The sequence below is a fragment of the Vigna radiata genome, chromosome 1 (genome assembly GCF_000741045.1).
Source record: "Vigna radiata var. radiata cultivar VC1973A chromosome 1, Vradiata_ver6, whole genome shotgun sequence".
NCBI lineage: Eukaryota > Viridiplantae > Streptophyta > Magnoliopsida > Fabales > Fabaceae > Vigna > Vigna radiata.
This window is the reverse complement of record NC_028351.1, coordinates 5012207-5032299: the sequence shown is the minus strand read 5'-3', so window position 1 is coordinate 5032299 and position 20093 is coordinate 5012207. Positions and strand designations below refer to the sequence as shown.

General features: G+C 33.5%; 3 protein-coding genes across 4 annotated transcripts; 1 reads left to right on the top strand and 2 right to left on the bottom strand.

Moving 5' to 3' along the window:
* Positions 1 to 789: 789 nt before the first annotated feature.
* Positions 790 to 4291, bottom strand: LOC106763623. Its single transcript, XM_014647791.2, has 5 exons — positions 3775 to 4291; positions 3617 to 3666; positions 3440 to 3527; positions 1468 to 1584; positions 790 to 1015 (listed from the first exon to the last, which is right to left on the bottom strand). Exons 1-5 carry the CDS (start codon positions 4216 to 4218, stop codon positions 947 to 949), a joined length of 768 nt encoding a protein of 255 aa, XP_014503277.1. The 5' UTR covers positions 4219 to 4291; the 3' UTR covers positions 790 to 946.
* A 5374-nt stretch (positions 4292 to 9665) lies between these two features.
* LOC106769138 (probable ADP-ribosylation factor GTPase-activating protein AGD15) lies at positions 9666 to 13367 on the bottom strand. Of its 2 annotated transcripts, none has more exons than XM_022776667.1 (9): positions 12981 to 13367; positions 12814 to 12872; positions 12557 to 12647; positions 11209 to 11263; positions 11027 to 11123; positions 10809 to 10959; positions 10511 to 10688; positions 10299 to 10413; positions 9666 to 9945 (listed from the first exon to the last, which is right to left on the bottom strand). In XM_022776667.1, coding segments are annotated over exons 1-8 (672 nt in total). In that variant the 5' UTR covers positions 13020 to 13367; the 3' UTR covers positions 9666 to 9945; positions 10299 to 10411. The 2 variants fall into 2 exon arrangements, with proteins under 2 accessions (XP_022632388.1, XP_014510115.1); XM_014654629.2 differs by having other exon boundaries at positions 13003 to 13367.
* Positions 13368 to 14334: 967 nt separating this feature from the next.
* On the top strand, positions 14335 to 19903 carry LOC106757281 (rhodanese-like domain-containing protein 8, chloroplastic). The gene is made up of 8 exons (XM_014640032.2): positions 14335 to 14733; positions 14976 to 15029; positions 16086 to 16235; positions 16458 to 16620; positions 18191 to 18282; positions 18621 to 18724; positions 19022 to 19294; positions 19397 to 19903. Exons 1-8 carry the CDS (start codon positions 14398 to 14400, stop codon positions 19539 to 19541), a joined length of 1317 nt encoding a protein of 438 aa, XP_014495518.1. The 5' UTR covers positions 14335 to 14397; the 3' UTR covers positions 19542 to 19903.
* The last annotated feature ends 190 nt before the right edge of the window (positions 19904 to 20093 follow it).

Genomic DNA, 20093 nt, shown 5'->3' with positions numbered 1-20093 from the left:
TTACACCCTACACCTTATACTATATAACCTACATATTACATCCTACATCCTTCCTACATTTTCCTTACACCTTATATCATTCTTACAATCTACACCCTACATCATACACCCTACACCTTACATCCTACATATTACGTCCTATCACCCTCCTAATACATTCCTTACATAAAAAAAAAAAGTTTCATATTACACAATTTCAAAAGTTATTTTTTTATATAAAAAAAAAACACTTATATTGAGTAATTCAATGTCATTCTAATAGCATAATTTGGATTTAGAAGTAAAAAAAAAATCTTCATAATTATTCCATTAACATACATTGTTTAATCTAAAGCAAAACCTATATATGTATAAATTTTTTATCTTATCATTAAGATAAAAAAAACTTCTACCAAATCGTATTAAAATGAATTTTGACCTTAAAATATTTAATTTATTGATTAACTTTTTATTTAATTGATTTTTTTTCAAAATTTGTGAGACATGTTCAATCTGTTTTGATAAATTAATAATTTATCTTCAAGTTTCAACTTTTGTTCATTCATTCCATTCTAGCAGACCTAGAACATGAATTTCACCTAATTGTACCCTTTATCCATGATCGTTGTAACTCTATGTCTTGGGTTGTCTTGGACATCTTTTTGGGTGTTTCTTTCAACACTTACATTTATTCTTTCTACAAATATTTAGACGAAAAAAAAAACTACTAAACCTTCTTTGTTTTTTGTTTTTTCTCTTTCAAGACTTACCTTCTTTCTCGCTTCTCATTTCTCCTGAACTTTGCTAGGATATTCTAAAATGCTACAAGATATTATAACAATCATAAATATCACAATTGAGACTGAAAATTAAAAATACAACGCAAATGGCATTTGAATGCCCGGAAACAGTAGGTTAAAATTTATTCCTTCTGACATCACTGTAATTGAATTAACTGGAATTTTAGTTACACGCCAGATCTCACACTGTGTTTGTTGCCAGCAGCTAGTTTTTCCTGAAGTTCTGTTACCCGAGCCTGGTTAAACAAAAATGCAAATTATAAACAGGCGAACCCAAATAAGATAAAATGATAATAGATAACACAGTAGAAACAAACGATCCAACGATAAGAGAAAAGACAGTATAAAGAAGAGCACGTACAGCACAGACCACTAATATTGTTCCCAAAAACAGTACAAGATATGACAACCTTTTAATAATTATGTCATTAAAAATACGAATTTTTCCTTATATATGAAATTCTTGTGAGAGGCTATCGATCCTGAATTGAATATTCTTTCATTTCTTTTTAGGATTATTTCTATTATTTACATTAATGTTTGAAATAAAAAATCCACGGGAAATACAATCATCGTTCTCAGTTATCAGTTGTGTTTGTGTTGCATCTTCCTTCCCGAAAACCACAAATGTTTATTTATGCAAAAAGAAATACATACGTTATACGTATAGCAAAACATTGAACATTACCTTGAATGATTTAGAATGGCGAATCGAAGGTTCAATATCTAAAGATGTTAAATATGACTGCTTTGCCAAATCAAATTTGTTCAATGCCAAGAAGGCGTCACCTTGGCAGATACAAGCCTGCATAGATAAAATGACAACATAATACAAGTGAAATATAGGCACAGCAAATAACAAGTGAAAAATGAACATATACACACTGGTGATAGGCAAATAACATCGAGGTAAGATCAAGACAAAAATATCTAGTTGTGACATTTTATCATGGGATTTCAGTAACAATCAGAAGGTAGTAGTTTTCACTAACTGCCTAATGAGGGGAAGGGTGCATATGAAAAGGTTTACCTACAATGGTCAAGAAACTTGGCTGATTTAAAACTCAAGATTGGATTTTCAAAATGCTTATGCTGGGAAAGCTAAATCTCTTGAGAGTTGCACATTAAAAAAAATAGTAACAAACTCTAAAGTACTCTTCTGAACAAATTCTCTACTGTTTACAAAAGTTTATTATAACTTGGGGAAGGCTACAATGGACCAGCTTTTTAGGTGGTGTATGGTAAACAAATTTTATTAAGCGTTGGATTCATCTAATACTCACAGTTGTATCCTGCTTCTTCCACACTGAATTTAATCCTCTCAACCCTTTCTCTCTCCCGCTTCCACCAGTTGCTCAATCCACAGGTAACATCTCTCATCCTCACTGCCACAAACTGCCTTCTCGGCCCCACGACCACCACCATTGTCACCCATGAAATTCCATTATCTGCAACATCATCGCAGGAGGTCCCAACCACCATATTCAGTTCTTCCAAAACAACCAGACTGATAATTTTGTTTTAACCACCAATTTTTATATTTTTCTTCATAGGTTCAATTCTCACCCCAATCCAGAATCTGCTATGGCTAACACGTTGACAACATTCCACCCAGCAATTCTACAAAGAGAATCACAAATAATCCTTCTTCCAAGGAGGTGTAGGGAAGTTCGATGCCAGAGTCATCCTTTTGCATGGGTGCAAATGTCAAAAGCATCAAAAATCAAACATTTGAAGGGAGCACAGGTAGATGCAGAATCAAACAGGGGTGAAGAAATAGAAACATGGCTATGTATTGCTTTTTCTCTAAAGACCTATTATTCACGCAAGGAGGCATACCCAAAATATAGGTTTAATAAGGAAGGTGAAATTTTGAGACTTTGTTGATTACTATGGCGCAAGGTTGGTGTTGTGTTTGGATGTGGAGCAGTTGAAGGCAGAGAGTTGGTCCAAACAGCATGCATTTTGGGCTTGAGAGATGACTTCTTTACGGTAGGCTGGTTGTCGGTGTGGAGAGGTTGTAGAATCTCACCATTGTCGGCAGTGGCTGATATGGTGTCTTGATTGATCCTGGTGAAGATGAAGAGAACAGTTTCTAGTTCATGAAGTTAATCTGATTGACGCTGGAAAGATCACAGAGGAGGATGGAGATGGAGAGAAAGAAGAACTGAGGTGATTTCCAGCAATGGTGAACACTTTATAGGTGGAAAGGATGGTGAATCTATTGTAGTGTAGCCACCAATAATAAAATTAATCCAATGGATCAAAATTACGGACCACCAACCAAAACCTCCTATAAAAATTGTCAGCCTAGCCTGACCCTTGTAAAAATAAAATTTTCTGAGTCTCCCTTCTCATTTAATCAATCAATCTCATTCAGTTTTGTTATTTTCAATAAATTTTAATCAAAACTGTAAGGCAAAGACTCTTCTTCCACAGAAATTTTCATTAACTTCAGGTGCTACTCTTCAACACTCAAGTAAGGCATGACAAAGTCTTTCCTAAATAAACGTTAATGATTGAATGATGTGATTAGCAATGACAGCACATCATTAATAATCCAGTCCATACTTCATACAAGAAGCTGTAAATTTAACTATGACACCTAATTGGAAAGCAAGTTTTTTTGTTGCTTTTTATAATAGAAGAATTCGACTCACCTCAGAATAACGGGGAGCTAATGCCAAAGCCTCTTCAGCATCTTCGAGGGCACCAGAGTAGTTGCCCAATTCCAGCCTTACAAATGACCTGAATGTCAAATGTCAAAATACATAATAACGTAACAAAGGAAGCAGGCATTTTAATGAAACCTGATATAAAGAATGAGTTCAGCAAACCTGCATTTATATATGATATGCATGCCACCAAATGGTTTTAAATCTATAGCCTGTATCAATTAATTTGAAAACATGGAAAGGAAGAATGAGTAGTGTCTCATTTTAAATTCAAAAGTCTCAAGTAAAATGGAGAATGAAGAATGGTTTGCTTCGTGTGCCTGTGAGAGCAGAAGCTCAGCCTCAGTGAAATTTCGGTTGGCAAACTCAATGTCCGCTCTCTTCCTCAGAGCAAGCGCGTCCAAACAAGTCTTGGGGTCATGGCCGGCTTCCGCAAACAGAGTTACTACGAGCTCCGCCGCCCGAGCAGTCGTCCCACAATGGCCAAAGATGAGGCCATCAGGCAGGACCACCAGGTTGGGGCCCCCACCGCACCGCCCCAAGCACCCGCACGACTTTACCGTTACGTTTGGAGGAGCGACCCCATAGAGGGTTTCTAGGGTTTGAAATGAGCCCTGTCTGCGGCAGCTGCGGTTGGTGCACACCCGAATTTCCATTCCCTCCGTCAGCTGTGCTTTGACACGGCAATCTAAACGGCATCGTTTCACCGGTGGGGATGGCGCGTGCCCACAACTAAGCAATAGACTGTGTCTACTACTGTTCATCTATTGTTTCAACTTCAACCTTCCTGCTTCTTCCCCTACAACCTGGGATATCAGGTATAAAATAAATGGTTTCAGTTGTTTTTTCAAGTATATCCAAATATTAAATGAATTCCAATTTTGACATACCGAATTTGACTTAATTATACATAAATATTATCATATGAAATTATTATTTCAAAGAAACTTTATAGTCAGTTTAATTACAAAATGTATCCTTTACTTATTATCATTTTATTTTATGAATTTGACTTTTGTCTTTTGCGAATTAAGATTAAAAAAATATAGACTTTAGAAATAATATTATAATGAGGCTTTATATTGAGGCTTGTATATGTTGATATGAAAATTGTATATTTTTTACAATATGTTATGGTTTAGTTAATGATAGTTTTTTTATGGATAGAGTGATCTTTTGTCTAAGTCTTGAAATTAGAAATAGAAGTGTAAGAAGTAAGAACATGTGTTTTAAACGATAGAAGAGATAGAACATAAATCTTAGAATATGTAAGTGTTTTTGTTTTAAAAATTGTTGAGGAAAGATAGGAGCAAGATTTAAGTGGTTTTCGAGGATTAAAAATAAAAGGGAGAGATTAGAGGGAGAGGAATTACACGTGAAAGGGTTTGGGAGAGAGAAATAAAAACAGCGCGGCAAGAGAAAGAGAAGACCACGTTTCTGAAACTGAAAACCCTGTGTGAGAGGGTATTTTAGGAGTGTTTTATGGAAAATATAAAGAGAGAGAGGAGTGGAGAGGGAGATACTCATGTGAAATATCGAGGGAAAAAAGATAAAGAGTTGTGTGAAAAGTGGTTGAAATTGTTACCCTGTGTTTACTTGAAGGTGAAACATTGTTTATAAAGATCAGAGAGCGATGGTTTGCGAGTTACAAGTTGTTCACATGCACTGATTTGCGAGTGAAGTATTGAGATGATTTGTGAGATGAGGGTCTTTCTCTTAACTCGTTATCTTTTTCTTAATTCGCTATTAGGAGGAGATTTGGGTTGATTTTCTCACAAATGATGTATGTGTCCTCTAAACTACCTGTACATCATTCTCTGCCCACGCCTCTCTTCCTCGTCTTGCCTGTACATTATATGCGATGTTGTTGTTTCTAGCTGCAACTTCTGCCAGGGAGGCAGGAGGAGCACCACCGGTACCGCTGCACTGGAGACTGTCGTCGTAGTCACCGCTGGCGTAGGAGAAGGTGGTGTCGGAGTGGGTGCAGCCAGTACGGGCTCAGTCCCAACCTGAATAGTGGACATCAGGGACGAGGATGGACAAATGGGTGAGGGTGTGGAGAGTAAAGCCTTCATCGACGAGGATTTTGAATTAAGAAGAATTAGGTGAGCGTTTGGTATTTGCATGCAGGAGACCAATCATCCTCTCAGTTAGGCTTGGAAAGAAGAGTCAAGGGTGATCTTGAGAAATTGGAGGAGAAAAAAATGAAAGGAAGAGAGAGGTAACTAATGAGTGGTATGTAAGTGTAGATGGCAGAGAGAAGATATGAAGTGTTGTGATGATACAGGATACATGTATTTAATTTTATAATAATATATGTTAAAATTATATTAAAAGTAGAGCTGTCAAAATGGGTCACAACCCGCGGGCCAATCCGGCCCGTCACGGGTTCGGGCCGGGTTGGGTTTGAAAAATACAACCCACCTATATGCCAGTCAGATTTCAACCCGGCTCATTTACACCTGGCTCATGCGGGTTAAACCCATGGTGAGCCGGGTTGGCCTACCAACCCACCTACCTAATTTTATATTTTTAATTTATTATTTTATTTATGAAACTCTAAAAAATAAAATACTCTCTTCACTCACTGTGTATACCAAAAAAGTAACATCTGCTCTCACAAATCACTCTCATAGTACTTGCTCTCACTCTCACTTCACTAAAATTATTATTCAAGGAGCAGGTAAAACATCATTCCTTTTTTCTTCTGTTTTCTTCACATTTTTGTTTTCTCACTTCTCTTTCTTCTTTTTTTTCAAAGACCCTATAATAACCGGGTTTGCGAATTTGTTTTTTGTTGTGGGAGATTTGAAGACATGGAATGATTTGTTTTCCTGTTCTTACATGCTTGTATCAGAGTTTGTTCATTTTATTTAAACAATTTGCGTATACATTATTTGAACAAGCTGCATTTGATATCTTTGAATTTGGAAAATTATGTTACAAATATTAAAATTTTGTTGATGTTATTTGGATTATATTGTACTTTTTATTATTATTTTGAATTGTCTTTAACATAATTTTTTGGGAGTGAAATTTGTTTAAATTTAAATTACAGAAAGTTTGTATTTTTTTTTATTTTAAAAAAATGTAACTAAAAGTGCTAGTGAGCCAATCGGTTTACCCACCAACCCGTGGTGGGTCGGTTCGGGGTCAAGTTTTTCTGGCTCGTTAATAAATGAGTCGGGTTGGGTTGACTCACTAAGTGACCAACCCGTGGTGGACCGGGCCGGGTCAGACCGAGTTACCCATTTTGACAGCTCTAATAAAAGTAATTTCTGGTAGTATAAATTATAGTAGCAGTATATAAAACTTAAATTCTTGTAGTTCTAACGTTTTTGAAGTATATGCAGAATCCACTTTCTGAAAATTTGAATTTTATGGATTCTCGAATAAATAATTGATTAATTCATTTTACTAAATTCGTTTTACTTTAAAATTATTCAATCTCATTTCCCTAACAAATAAATTTATTTTACTAAATTATAATTTTTTTACTTTTTAAAAACTAATTTTAACAATTATTTTTAATATTTTACTATTTATAATCATTTTTACAACTAAATAAACATTAATCGTTATTATTTTATATTACTTTAATAACTAGGGATATTTTGGTAATCTTTAATTTCTACTAATTAAACAAATTTTTTAAAACTTTCACATCAATCAAATCCTACACTAATTCTCACAAACTTTACCTCTAAATTAACTCTCAATCACCTCCAAATCCACTCAAGTAAACACAAAAAATTTTACCCTCAAATCCTCTCAAATCCATTCAATCACTTTCCTCTAAATCATCTCCCCCAATCGCCTCCAAGTAAACACAACATTAAAGAGGAGAAGGAACTCATATAGAAAAACTTACCTAATCTTTGTTATTGTTGTATGATTGCATGTTAAATTGCTTTATTATCCATTTTGTTGTACATGATTATATGTATGGTTGAGAAAGGGGGATAAAGATTTGTATGGCTGTGCAAATGGATGAAGATATGTATGGTTGTTATGTTTCTCTTAAGTTTGATGTAACCATGTTAACCAAAAGGTATTTGTGTGATTGTGACGTTGGTTGAGGATGATATATGCACTAGCATGAGTTGTGATAATGTGAATGTAGGTACAATTTTGTGTTGAGACATCATATGTGTATGTTGTCATTATTTCTCTTATGACTTATATGATTTTGTCAAGGGTTATGATAGTTGTATGGAACGAAAATGTACTACTTGGGTGTATGTAGGATACTAGGGTTAAGAGATTAATAATATGCAGTTTGGGGGTTGTATTGTTTAAATCCAGTGGATATATGCAGTATTTCTTGTTGTGTTGAGGGGTTGGTTTTTAATCTACATTATAATGGATTTTGGATGACTTTTATGGCGTGATTTAAGTATCTAGGTATTTTTCCATGGATCTAGGTTGCTTGAATGTGTGTATGAGGTGTCAATCTTGTTCCCACGATATGTGGGGAGGTTGTATGAGTTTGATAGGTCTTTGAATCTTTTTCAGTATGGTTTTAGTCTTGGGAATAATTGATTATCGAAAGTGATAATCGATTATCCGTGAGTCATTTTAGAGTCTTCCCATTAGAATAATCGAGATAATAAATTATCTTCATGTAGTTTGTAATCCGAAAGGTTTAGATTGTAAAGCTTATTGGAATAATCGATTATCACTAGTGATAATCAATTTGGATGGACTGCAAGACGCAATGTTTTTCGAGGAAAGTGAGTTAGGGGCTATGTTTGGGTGATGTTTGACTCTTGATTGAGGAGGGAGCATGGATAAGTGAATGGAGTGTACCAATGAGCATGTGAGATGAATGACGTGTCTACTTGTTGTACCTAGTAAATCCTGAGATGAATGGCTGTGCGATGCCGAATATAGACTCTTTAGTCGTGGATGCAGGAAGAAAGTGGTGTTCGAGTGTTGCACCTTCTTTGGCCAAGTGATACGGGAAGAGTGGAATGGTGTTTTGTTTGAACTTTGGTTGGTTGTTGAATATAGTACCTAGTGTGCGATGCACTGACATTTTTACTCATAATAAGTCTTTCCAAAGCAGGGAAACAAGTCATTTAGCTATGAGGGCGAGATGACTCAAACGAGTCTGTTCAGTATAACAAGTGTGTAAGGTAAGGTATAAAAGTGCGGATAATAACGTCGATGACATTCGAAAGATTAGTGATCTATATTAATAATGTTAAGGATGTAGTTTGCATGTTTGTTATTATGTAATGTTTATTGCTATTCACATATTATATTGTTATGATTTATTTTAAAGGTAATTTACTCCCTACATATTTGTGTTTGTTGTTTGTTATTTTAATAATAATCATATAATAGAATTATACGTCAACAAATAATTTGCATATGTTTCAAAAATATAACAAATGCACGAGATGATGAGAGAGATTTGTAATTATTTAAAGTTTTTTTTATTATTTAAATTTTATTTTTAGAACGATATATTCAAATTTATTATTATTTTCTGTGCTATTTTAAATAATTTTGAAGATGTAATATTACTTTTAAAACTATGATGATTTCATTTATTTTTGTAAATTTTTGAGTTTTTAAAAAATATGTTTCGTACCGTAGAAAGTTTGAAAATTTTCAGTTTAATTAATATTCGTGACTCGAGAAATTTAGAGCGTTACAATTTACCTTTATTTATACCCGCTCAAAAATCATGTCAACGTAAATACCCAAAGATAATTTTGGATGAAATTTGAAGTTTGCTAATCCAGTGATTAAATTTGATTTTTTTTATTATCTCTTAATTAACTTTTACAGCTTCAAAACTAAAAAATTGATTGTCAATTTTTTTTATGTCTCTAGAGCATATATGTAAATGATTTTGAAATACTTTAATCACATGTTAAAGTCAAGTCGAATTTTTTTGAAATGCAATCATATGTTAAGAAGTTACTTAATTACGTAAGAAACTACTCTTAGTGTTATACTTGTATTCAAACAATATTATATTTACAGTATAAAATTAACTTTGCGTGTTAATTATGTTTATTTATCCATTATGGATATAATATTGTATGATTATTGGATACTAGCAGATATGAATATTATAGAAAGGCAATTTTATCTAACAAGGGAGTAAAAACTATTGGAATTGGGACAGTGAGATAGCAGAAGTTGTACTGCATAAGTAGTGGCCTTAAGGCTGCGAAGTCAACCATTGCGAAGCAACTAAAATTCACTGTAATGCTAACAATGTCCATTTATTTTGACAGAAAAAGAAAAAAGAGTTGGACAAACGTTGGTTAATTTATATTAGACTTACAGTTTATTGTTTTGTTCTAGTGAGGAAAACTTCGTTACAGAAGAAATATAACTACTATGTCCTCCCTCCTCTTATACATCTCAGATTAGGTAATGTTGTAAGAACAATGAACTACAATGTAATTCAAGTTGCGCAATTTCAACAACAAATGCTCATGTCCGGTTCAAAACATTGTACTCAAACAAACCTGTGAAAACAAAAATAAAAAATAAAGATTCTTCAGGAAAATACAACAATATTAATTAACAACTATAATTATTTACTCAAAGACTAGAAAAACACAATTATATTATGGTATTTTTGTAACAATTTACTAGCATTAAATATACCTTGTTATACGAGGCAATATTACTCGTATAAAAAAGTATATTGGAATTAACTTGACTGAATTCAGGTAAATTTAAGAACTTTCAAAGCATATAGAAAGTACGGAAATGAAAAAAAATCAACAAAAATAAAAATCTAGAGATTCCCCAAAATATAAAAGTGCAAATCACATTGTTAAATAAATTAAAAATGGGAAAAATGCATATAACTAACCTTTTGCAGCAAAACGCTCAAGCCCACTTCACAGCTTCAAAAGAAACTATAATGTTGTGAAATCTACACCAAGGATTAATTGAAAAGGCTATGAATTAAAATCCTGAAGCTTCTCCTGCAAACATACATATATGTAAGCATTAATTCTTTTATTCGATGAATTCAATAAAAGTAATATGAAAAGATCATATAGACATAATGATTTATCATACAATCAAATGTTGCCCAAGTTGAAGGTGGCACTGTTGAGAAATTTTTGTTATCGTCATAGATGCAAAGCAAGTTGAAAATGTTCCCAGTAGCGATGCTCTTTGTAGACTTGTCAAAATCAACAGATGAGGATGGCCTTTTAAATGGAGGAGAATTCTTCTTTTGCGTGTCTATAAAGCCCTGAATTGCATAAATACAGTTATATATACTTAGAAAATGAAGTAATAACAGTTGTGACCTTCTATTAAAAAGATCTAGTTGAATTAACAACAATTCACTAAGAGGTAATAGCATGGTTACCCCTCGAGGTCTTGTTATTGGGGGTAGAATTTGTACGACGTGGTTTGCAAGAATGCTTTCTTCAAGAGAGAGTCTCCTGTTGTTCTTCATAATGCCTCCATTTGATGTTGATTGCTCTTCATCTTTTGAAGCCCATCTTTTCTCTACATACCTAAAACACCCAATGGTCGATCAAAACTATCTTTTACTTCCAAAAAATAATGTCGATCACGACTTACTTCATACGGATAAACTTCTCCATTGCCAATTTACTTCTATCAAAATTTGGTGGCATTTCTGCTTCCCAGTGCCTATTTGACTTTACATTGCCCATGACTGCGTACAACGTGTTATAGAGACTAGTTATGTTATGTGCAAGCAACACAAGGAGTAATAATTACAATATTACACAGTTTCTTACATTGCATGAAAGAAACTTGGTCCGGTAACCACGTATCTAAAGTTGTGGACCGCACCTAGTTGCAAAATGAGAACACGCCATCACTATAAAATTTACTATGTAAATAATAGATTACCATATAGTGCTTTATTGTAACCCTCCATATAGAACAGAAATATCGGATACTGTTCAAAGAAAATCCATTTACATCACCAATTGGCAACAGTTTGTATGCAGTGATTTAGATTTATAAACAATGTATATATTATTAACAATATTGCAAAAACTACATTACTAGAAAATCATTTGAACAAATTTATTTCCAAAATTGAAAACAACTATGTTATACCAAGTGATTGGCAGACTAACTCGGATTAAAAAAGTTAAACTTCCAAAAATAGTTAATTGAATTAAAATAAACTACAAAAATAATTATTTTATTAAAATTAAATTAAACTTTTTGTTAGTTCACTTTTTAGAAACTTAGCCACTAAACGAATAATTGAATGTATTACTTCAAAAGTGTTGAAAGAAATATTTACACAATACAAGTGTTCTTGTAAGTGAGATTTCAGTTGTGATTTTTTATCAGTAAAATTAAATCTGATTGGTAAAAAAAAATAGGTCTTTTTTTTTTTAATAATATTAAGAATGCATATAAAAGTTGGTGATCCCACCTCTATGTTAAATGAAATGAAGTAATATTTGGAGTTAAAAGAAATAATAACTTTTTATCTCCTCTGCTAATAAGAATGTAATTCAGATAATTATATTTGTTTAATTATTCTAAAAAAATAATTCAATTATAAAATATATAATTTAGTTAAGTAATTAAAAAAATAATTTATCAACAAATATATAATGTAGTTAACTAAATTGAAATTAGTTCAACTAACTTAAACTTATTGACTATTTTTGCAATATAGTCTCATGTATACTGGGTGATTTAGAAAAATTTATCAGCGATTTTAAAAATAAATAAATAAAATTAAAATTTTAAGGTATGTTTAATATAAATTAGAAAATTATCTATTTAATATTTCTTCTACCATCTAAATTCTTTCTAAAATTAATTATTTCTTATATTTTTTTAATAAAAAATCATCGTAAAAATGATAACAGAATTTAGGACAATTTGAATCAATCAGACTTCGCTGTATTAGTTTATGTAAATGTGGTGTGGACTGACAGAGTTTAGAATTATTATGAAAATCAATTATATTGTTTTAATATTTATTTTCTGGAGCTTTCTTGAACTACATATTTTAAAGTGTCACCTATTTTCATAATTTTTTTTTTCATTTTATTATCTTTTCTCATCTCTATCTAAAAGTATGACATAAAAGAACTGGATACAAAAAATGTAAACCTTCGATATATGAACTCCAAGGCTTCGGTGAATTCCTGAACATTGCATGCAAATGAAAATCCCTAGGTTAACACTAGCCCATCGCGGTGCCCTGACAATATTTGAAAATGGGAAAGGTAAATTTAAAAACAACTAACATTGCAGGAAGAAAAAGTTTCAATAAATGCTGCGATATAAAGTGAAGAATCGGATACAATCAAAGAGCGAGTTTAAATTAATATGATGTGCGTCAAATTATCGTTCTGAAATGGATATACCTGTTCCGGCAGTCTGCACATTCCCTGTTCTCGGGCAGCTTAAGAAGTCCTTCCAAGATCTGCATAAGGCCAAAATGTAACAAGATGAATCTATGTTTATCAAGTAAACAAAAAAAATCCCCAAAACCTGATTTCAGTAAACTATTAGAGATTTTAGAGAATTTTACAGATAATATAAACAGATGAAACCTTGGCGTGTTTGGCATTGAGCTCCTTAGAGATGGAGGCTTTCCCGTTCATGTTGTGTGTGCAGTGCAGAGCGAGGGAAGAGCAAAACAAGAGTGTGAAGAGAGGAATGAAAATGTTAAGCAGGGACGAGGAATGGTTTTATAATCCAAAATACAAAAGCATTGGTGTGGCTGGCGTGACCTCCAACCCTGCCACCATCATCACTCCCTCTTTCTTTGTGACTTTCACATGTCAACATTGCTGGCAATACAATTGCATCAACAATACAGATTAAATCAAGTGACACTTTCCAATGTTTTCCTTTTTTTTCTTTCTTTCTCCTTTTCACTAAAATAATACTATAATATCACTTATTTATTATCATTGCGGGCAGGCACAATCCGGCAATCCCGTGTATAGACGTACACCACTACTTCGGAATTCCTGATCTTTCTTTAAAAAAAACACAACCGCATAACAAATCTCTCTAATATTTTTGCTCATCAGCAATCGTGTCATTTATTGCTTTGATTGAAGGAGTCTCAACTCCTTACCATACCTAACCACCCTTTATCCTGCTTAAGTTGTTTCTTAACTTCTTTCTACACTTGACAAAGCTTCTTCAACATTCTTAATCATACTTTTAAAATATTCAATTGTCTTATGAAATTCATGTTCTTCATAATTTAATTTGTTTTGAATTTATAATGTTTTTATCTAAACAAAATTCTTTTATTGATCAATTAACATTTTCACTTATCTATAGTAGTTAACGTGGTGTGATCTTGTTTCGTTCCATGTTTTCCAAGTTAATATTTCGTTGTTGTTCATGATAACTGTCTCGAAGGGATTTTCTTTTTTTCCAGAAAAAGAGTAGATATTTCAGGTGCTAAGGATTTTGCGTACACACACACATACATATATATATATATATATATATATATATATATATATATATATATATGTTGAAATTATATTTAATTTCAAAAGGTAGTTTAAAAAAAAAGTAGAAAAATAGATTGATAAGATTTTTTTTTTCAAACATTCGGCGGAATTAAATGCTACTGAGCTTGAATTGGAAGACTTTTTCTTCCTTCACCACCATAATTTCTTGGCTAACGTCTAAATTTTTTGAAATAAGTCTTTTGGAAATTTTGGAACAGTTTTTTGAATTTCTAAAACACAAGAACAAGTTTTCAGAATAGGATGCATACAATGAATTTGAGAACAAGTTTTAAAAAATAGAATTTATGGAAGAAGATTTTCAGAACATATATAATATCGATGGGTACAGGAAGCAAAAGCCGAAAACATTAGTTGGGCCTGGGCCTTGACTATGATCCAAGATTTCTGTTAACAGCTGTTAGACAGAGAGAGACGGTGGGTGAAGGTGGTATTGGAGCGGCAAGAAAAAGGATGAGGTGGTGCAGAGAGGTGTTCTCTGTGCGTGGGTCTGGGTCGGGTGCTCATGCCATTGCGCTGTCACTCGCACCTATAGTTACTGCTTCCTTTTGCAGCAAAAGTCTTGTGTTGCCATTCCAAAATTCTCCTTTCAAATTCAAACTCACTGACTCATCTTCACTTTCTCTCACCCATCGTAAGCAGCTCCTACCCGCTGCACTGTCACTAACACAGCCCTCTACTGCAAGGGAGGACGATTTTGATTTTGTGGTCGTCAATTTCTACCATTTTGTGTTCATCCAAGACCCACAAGCCGAAGTCTTCAAACACCGTTCTTTCTTGGAATTGGAGGTTCGCTTTCATTTTTTTTTGCGGTTACGCTTTTCCTGTTACCATTGAATTAATTATGGTTTTCTCAACAAAGTTGGATATAGGAAGTATTGCCATTACTAAATATTTTCCTCTTCGTGAATGTATTGTTCACCCATGCTTTGATAAACAATACTTCAGAATCACAAGTGCATTGTTTGACCCGAACCCAAGTTCATTTCGAATCCTACCTTTCCCAGTCTGTAACTTCTATCATTTAGCAGGACCTCGACATCAATGGAAGAGTCTATGTGAATGAACAAGGGATTAATGCCCAGGTCAGTTTTGCCCCAGTACTATTTAGCCATTTTGTCATGCATAATATTTCGATAGAGATATATTTTCTTTTTTAACCTGATTGGAAATGCCAAGGATAATGTGAATTACACGCAACAATTCTTTTGCATTATAGATATGAAAAATGGTGATCTTACACCCAATTTTTTCTAGCGTATGGGTGGATAAAATCAGAGATATAAGAAAATTAGGGTAACAATAAGATGGACGAGAAATAGAATGTATGATAATAATAACTCTGCATTTTCTTACGGCACTACGATGTTTATAGATGTGGCTACAAGATATCCTTACAATATTCCAGGGTCTACATATATGTCTTTCTGATCTGATGTGTCAAATAGCACAAAAAAAAAAAAAACAACTAAATGCCCCTTCATATTTGCATTATAGGGGTTAACCTTAAGTCATCTCACAAGGGCACAAATCAGTTGATTCCAATCTCACTAAAACACTACTATTAGGGAATTTTTTAGATGCGAATATAGTTTTAGACCTATATCTAGAAAAATAACTAATGAAATTTGGAACTAATTTTACCTCCCTTTTTAGGAAAGATATTTGAGAAAATCTTTGGGCCTTGACTATTCCTAAGTAAGGCCCATCCATCCAGTTACCTTTCTAAAAGGGGTACTATCTGCCTAATTTGAATCTGATTTGAGTAGGTTATGTCCATATATCAGATGAACAATCCAAAGTTTAGCTCCTGTAATTTCAATTGCCATTGTGTCATGAAAATACTTCAAATTTGGATGAGGCTGTGACAAACGAAATTAAAGAACTTTTCTTGTCTTCGCAAAGACCTAAGAAATGTCCAAAAATATTTGTAGTACCAGTTATGACCTACACAAGACAAATATGTTAAATGACTATCAATATGAACACTAGTGAAGACTAACAATTAAGTCCATTAAGGCCCACTGATTCTGGACTCACTTAATATCTCAATATTAAGCCCAAGTATATGACAATTTTGTACAAACAGGTCACAAATAAATGTCTCAAGTATGTTCTGTCAATATGATGTATTACTGCAGTATAGTGGACCATCAAAAGATGCTCTGGCGTATGTCAACTGGTTAAGACAGGATAACAGGTTTTCTGACATATTGGTTCAGATATCTCCATCAGAAAATGGACATACCTTTCCAGCATTAAAGTTGCGTTATAAGCCTTCATTGGTACAGGTAAGATATAAAATATTCTCTTACAAATTAAGTTTGTTAGGATTACCATAGCTGTATTTCTTCTGGTTTTGAAGCTATGATCTGTTTTTTCTTTTGAGGGCAATCAAATTTCATCTTCTGGCTCAGACTTCAATATGCCGTGGCTGTATAACAAATGAACAAATTTGTGCATTTCTTTATCTTCATGTCTGGCATATTTATGATTCTCATTTTTTTTTCCAGTTTGAAGGTGGTATGTCACATCTTCCGTTGCTTGATCCTTCAATGCGTGCAATACCTTTATCACCAGCAGAATGGAAAGAAAGATTGGAAGCAGTCAATAAAACTGATCTTAGAGCAAAAGATTATCATGACAGAGATTTCATTCTATTGGATGTCAGAAATGGTATAAGTTCTAAAGTTCCAAAGTGAATCTACCATTATTTCCTTAATTTAAACTTTCCTCCCTGTTCTATTTCCTATATTAAATCATATCTTATTTTGGACTATTTGGTGCCTGAATCAAATGTTATTTGTAAAATTACTTGTCATTTAAAGAAGAGTTCCTGATGAACACCAATTTTGCTGAGTTATCATTTTGAGATAATCTGCATCAGTTGTGACTTACGAGAGAGGCAGGATGTGAATGGTTTTCTAGTGACAATCTTCTGCCTTATATGCGATACTTTAAAATAGTGCAAAATTTGAAAAACGCAGCAATGACATGTACAGACGACTGATCTGGCCATGTAATTTACAGGATTTCATGAGAAAAGTGAAACTGAAGGCCATGGTTTGAGCAGACCTTTAGCATGCATGGATATATGTTACAGACAGCCTAAACTGCCTTTTTAGTAAAATATTATTTGAGAAAGATTAGAGGATCTAGAGGGAAATTTATGAATTACTTGATTTTAGATTCCATGAGAGAGAGGGAAAAACATATTGTTATTGTTGACTGAGTCTATTACAGGAGGGAAGGACTCTAAACAGTTGTAGCCAGTTGTCACATGATAACTGGATAACTAAAATCCCATAACTAATTCAGTTAACTCCCTTACTGATAAATAGAGGTAACAAACTGAATGAATTAAATAAATTTGTTTTCAGATTATAAAGTGATTCAAGGTGTCTCCTGCAAACTTGGTGGCATTGAAAATGACATGATACAAATGGACTAATTTTGTCCTTAAGCCCCAGGATAGTTAATGGGCATGTTTGCTTTTCAGTTGTAGTAACTCAAACCCTAGTTGAATTCAACCACAATTTTGGTTGTTCCAACTGAAAAACAAACATTTCAATCTCATATTATCTTCTATAGTCTATACTTTCCTCTTCGAATTATTTGGCAACCATAAGGATCACATAGAGTGAAGATTGGGTACCTTGTCCCTGAGGTGTTACAGGTCATAAGCACAATGTTCTGGCTGGGTAACACAAGGAGTTAGTATTTTCTCTCCCATGATTAAGGGTGGGTGTTCTTGCATCACTCTCTAACTGCACTGAACGTGAGTTAGAAAGTTAGATTTGGTTAAGACAAACATAAGTACATTGGTCACACATTCGTGGGCAAAGTGTTACAATTGATATGTTTATTGATTGCAATTTTGAAAGGGAACCTGACTTTGCTCCTTAACTGTAAAAGTGTCTTGTTTCCCCATGTCACCTAAAAGGGGTGAGGGTGTAATTATAGCCTTAGTCCTAATCTGTACATAATTATATTAGTAATAACACACGAACCTGGTTCAGTCAATGACTAACATACATGGAGTATCCACTATGCAAATATACCTGTTAAAAATTGTAGGAATAGGCTTCTGACCTATCATTTTGTCTCTTCTGCCCTTGGTTGATATCTTCAATTCATATTTTTAAATATCTCAATATATTTTCCCTTCTTTGTTATAAATATTTATATTTATACTTTTCCTAATTATAGGTTTCAACTTTAATACAGTATCGTTGCTGTTGTTCAGGTTATGAGTGGGATATTGGACATTTTCGTGGGACTCAACGACCTAGTGTGGACTGCTTTAGGAACACTTCTTTTGGTCTTTCTCAGGAAGAGGTTGGGTCATTATCTGATGTCTCAGTGCCTAATGTGGACTGATTCAGGATTGATATGGTCTCCTGATAAGCTGAAACTTGCCATCAAGTTGTATGGCTTTTTCTTTTAATCAAAGTAATGCATAAGATCTTGGTTTTTTTGCATTGAATTTAACATTGTTATTCACTTGGAAAAATAACATTTTCCATTTATTAAATTGCTTTGATTTCATATAGACTTTTTCTCATTTGCTATGAGCTTTGTCTAGATGAAAGGTTGGGATCTATGAGTCACTAATTCGAAGTCTTATCTCTCCATTATGGGTATTAATGTACTCCTCTCTGATATGCCCTCTTTAGATCACTGCTTCAGATCCTTTATCAAACGTGGATAAAGAAAAGACAAACATATTGATGTATTGCACTGGAGGGATTCGATGTGATGTATATTCTACAATACTAAGGTAAATTATTATTATTAGAGAATGCTAACGCCTTGATGCTTTGATTAAGAAACAAAAGTTGAAAGTGAATACAAGAGGAAAAACATTCGTTACTTATGGTTCTAGAAACAGGATTGGATAACCTATTTGACCAAAAAAAACCTGTGAGCTAGCCTAGTGTTTGGTCCAAATAAAACATTTTCTCATTTTTTTCTCTACCTGTAATCTGATTCCTTATTCATAGAACTGAAGTCACGTACTCTTTCTACTCCTTCTCATATTGTTAATTCGGTGCATTGCTTTGATGCCATGTGACAGGAGGCAGGGATTTCAGAATCTATATACCCTGAAGGGAGGTGTTTCTCACTATTTAAAGAACGAAGGGGCTGCTGAATGGGTGGGAAATTTATTTGTATTTGACTCCCGTTTGTCTCTCCCTCCTTCTGTTTACTATACTGGGGCCACAACCAAAGCAGAATTAACTCCAGTTTCTGGAGATGATAAGTTTGCAAAATGCCATGTATGTAATTTGGAAGTGAGTGAATTGAGACATAGGAACTGCGCAAATCTTGATTGTAATTTGCTTTTTCTGTAAGACTCCCTTCTCTGTTTCATTTGTCATTTTTTTGAAAGACTTATTTTTTGCAATTGGTGATTTTCATCTTGTGAAGCATGTTAACCTTTGTCATGCAGATGCTGCACAAAATGTGTAAAGGATCTAAGAGGTTGTTGTTGTTTGACGTGCACTACTGCTCCTCGGCTTAGACCTGTTTTAAATGGAATGCAGAGATACAAAAAATGGCACAACTATCGGGATATGGATTTGCCAGAGCAATGACTATTTCAACTTAAATGCTCTTGTTATCCAATGGATAAAGCTAGTTTCTCTACATTTTTGTTGTTTTCCAGCTGTGCATTGGTATCTATTGGAACACTATAACTGTCAATAAATTTTCATGTATACAGGAATTGAAGTAATATTGAATTGATGAAGTTTGCAACTCGATGCAGTGAAGCCTCACCTTTAAGTTTCAATACATCTTGCTCGAATAGAAAAGGTAAAGGTTGTGACAGTAACATCCTGGACATTTAACCATGTAGACGGTTTATGATTTGAAATGATAAAATTCATGTAGAGTATGTTGTGTGGACCTTGTTTTTCCAATGTCCCGTGTAAATTTGAAATTGGTTTTATTAGAATCTGCTATCATCTTAGGTTCCTTCGTATATAAACCTACAAAGATTATACACTATTAGTTATCACCTTATGTACCATTTGTATATAAACCTTTTTAAACTGTCAGTCGATTTAATGTCTGTATTCTATCATATCAGGACATTATTTAATTAAACTACAAAAAACATAACATTATGTTACTTATTTACACAT